The sequence below is a fragment of the Bison bison genome, unplaced genomic scaffold (genome assembly GCF_000754665.1).
Source record: "Bison bison bison isolate TAMUID 2011002044 unplaced genomic scaffold, Bison_UMD1.0 scf7180017863030, whole genome shotgun sequence".
In the NCBI taxonomy this organism is placed as follows: Eukaryota; Metazoa; Chordata; class Mammalia; order Artiodactyla; family Bovidae; genus Bison; species Bison bison.
Window position 1 is genome coordinate 56328 of NW_011493602.1, and position 2146 is coordinate 58473.

Consider the following 2146-nt stretch of genomic DNA (forward strand, 5'->3'; position numbering starts at 1 on the left):
GCGCTGGAGGCGGCCCAGCTGATCAGAGACACGCTGCAGCTTCCGATGTCCGCGGAGGAGCTGGTGGAGGTGAGCCAGGCCAAGCTGAAGGAGGTCTTCCCCACGGCCGCGCTCATGCCAGGTGAGGTCCCCGGAGCGCGCTTGGGGCTCTGAGCGGCAGGTCTCACTCAGCCTGCCAGGGGGCGCGCTAGCATTCTCCTCTTCCCTGAGAACTCGGAAGATGCCCTTCCTGGTAAGGCTCCGAGGGACTCATTAGAGACGTTGGAGGATGCTGGCACGTGCTGTGGGCTTTCCGGGGTGGCCCAGTGGAAGAGAACCCTCCCGCCAGTGCAGCGGACTCAGGTTCGATCCCGGAGCGGGGAAGATCCCCTGGAGGAGGCATGGCCACCCACTCCGGTGTACTTGCCTGGAAAATTCCACGGACAGAGGAGCCTGGCGGGCTACAGTCCATGGGGTCACCAAAGAGTTGGGTGTGACTCAGCGACTACAGGACGGCAGCATCATGTGCTTGTCATTTTTGAGCTTTCTTAATATATGTTCTTTTCACGGATTCCTGAGGCCCGAAAACATTTGCATTTTGTTCATGTCAGTGTGACCTAGAGATCACGTTCCTGAGAGAATTGCTTCCGAGTTTCAAATAGGTGGCTTTTGCTTTTCACAATCAGATAGAGAATTCATGTTTCAGCAGCTATGCAAACTTGAACATGTTGATGATAGGCAAGCAGCTAAATCTCCCTAAAGAAGTTTAAAAAAAACTTATTTTAAGAGTTAAAGGTGTCATTCAGTTCTAACATGTCTGTGTGGCCTTTACTTGTTTTCGTTTGAGAGCTAAGATGACTTTTCTCCCCTGGGGCTTGTTAGCTGAGGATGGAACAACAGAACTGCCTGCTATTTCTTACTGTAAGTGAGGAGGTCAAGAGTGTTCTAGGTTACAGGGACCAAAATGGCTTTAAAATGGAGTGTTATTTTAAGATTCTTCTAGGAAGAAAGGTGAATTACTCACTCAGTCTTTAGAATTCCTGGTGCTCAGGGAGAAAAAAGTTTACAGTCAGAGCAGTAATTTTGGATTCAAAATGGTATTAACATGAGTCATGGTCATTTTTTGAAACACATGTAATTATCTACATTTATACATATATCCAGAGGGGCAGATTGAATATCCCCTGGAACTAGTGAGTTTCCTGGAAAGGACCTTGCTATTACTGCTGCCTGGTATTACAAAGAAACCGTGTGGGCTGTTCTTGGATTACACACACACACACACACACACGCCTGTACATCACACATACATACACGTGAATGTCACACACACGTTAGACACATGCAGACATATGTCACACACACAAACACGTCACACACACACACTTATGTCACACATATACACGTTATGTCACGGAAATACATGTGAACACATACATGTACCTCGGCATATGAGCACAAGCACCATGACACACACTCCCTTCACCAGCTGCCTTTCTGGGCCGTTTGCACACGTGGGGATGCTGACAAGCTTCAGTGATGGAAGCACAGCTATTAATAAACGTCACAGAAGTTCTTGGCTAAAAGTTTATCATCTTACCATTGTTGAGTGTGCCAGCTGAGCGTTAAGAATGTTCAGACGGTTGTGTAACCAGCAACAGCATCCATCTCTCTCAACTTTTTACCTTGTGGAGTTGAAGCTGTGTCCCCAGTAGACCCTAACTTCCATCCCTTCCTCTGTCTCTCTCCAGCTCCAGGGACCGACCCTTCTGCTTTCTGTCTCTGTGAATTTGAACTACTCTAGGTATCTCACATGGCGCTAGTGTGAAACAGCCCACCTAGCAGTGCAGGAGACGCAGGTTCAGTCTGTGGGTCAGGACCATCTCCTGGAGAAGGAAACAGCAACCGCACTGCCGTGTCCTTGCCTGGAGACTCCCGTGGACAGAGGAGCCTGGCGGGCTGCAGTCCATGGGGTCCAGAGTCACAGCTGCCTGAGTGAGCGCACGTGCACAGATCCTCAGTGTTTGCCCTCCTGTGGCCAACCTCGAGGTTCGTCAGCGCTCTCATTCCACACGTGCACCGTGCGACAGGCTTCTCTCCCTCTGAAGACAGAATCATACTCCATTGTGTGGATGGACCTCACTTTGCTTATCTGTTCATCCGTCGA

The 2146-nt window shown here is 49.6% G+C and overlaps 1 protein-coding gene across 1 annotated transcript in view; it reads left to right on the forward strand.

Moving 5' to 3' along the window:
- The window catches only part of LOC104983642, a 46241-nt gene that overhangs the window by 10974 nt on the left and 33121 nt on the right, over positions 1–2146 (forward strand). Inside the window, exon 9 of the mRNA XM_010833174.1 lies at positions 10–121. Coding sequence (XP_010831476.1) covers positions 10–121 — 112 coding nt within the window. The remainder of the gene's footprint in view (positions 1–9; positions 122–2146) is intronic.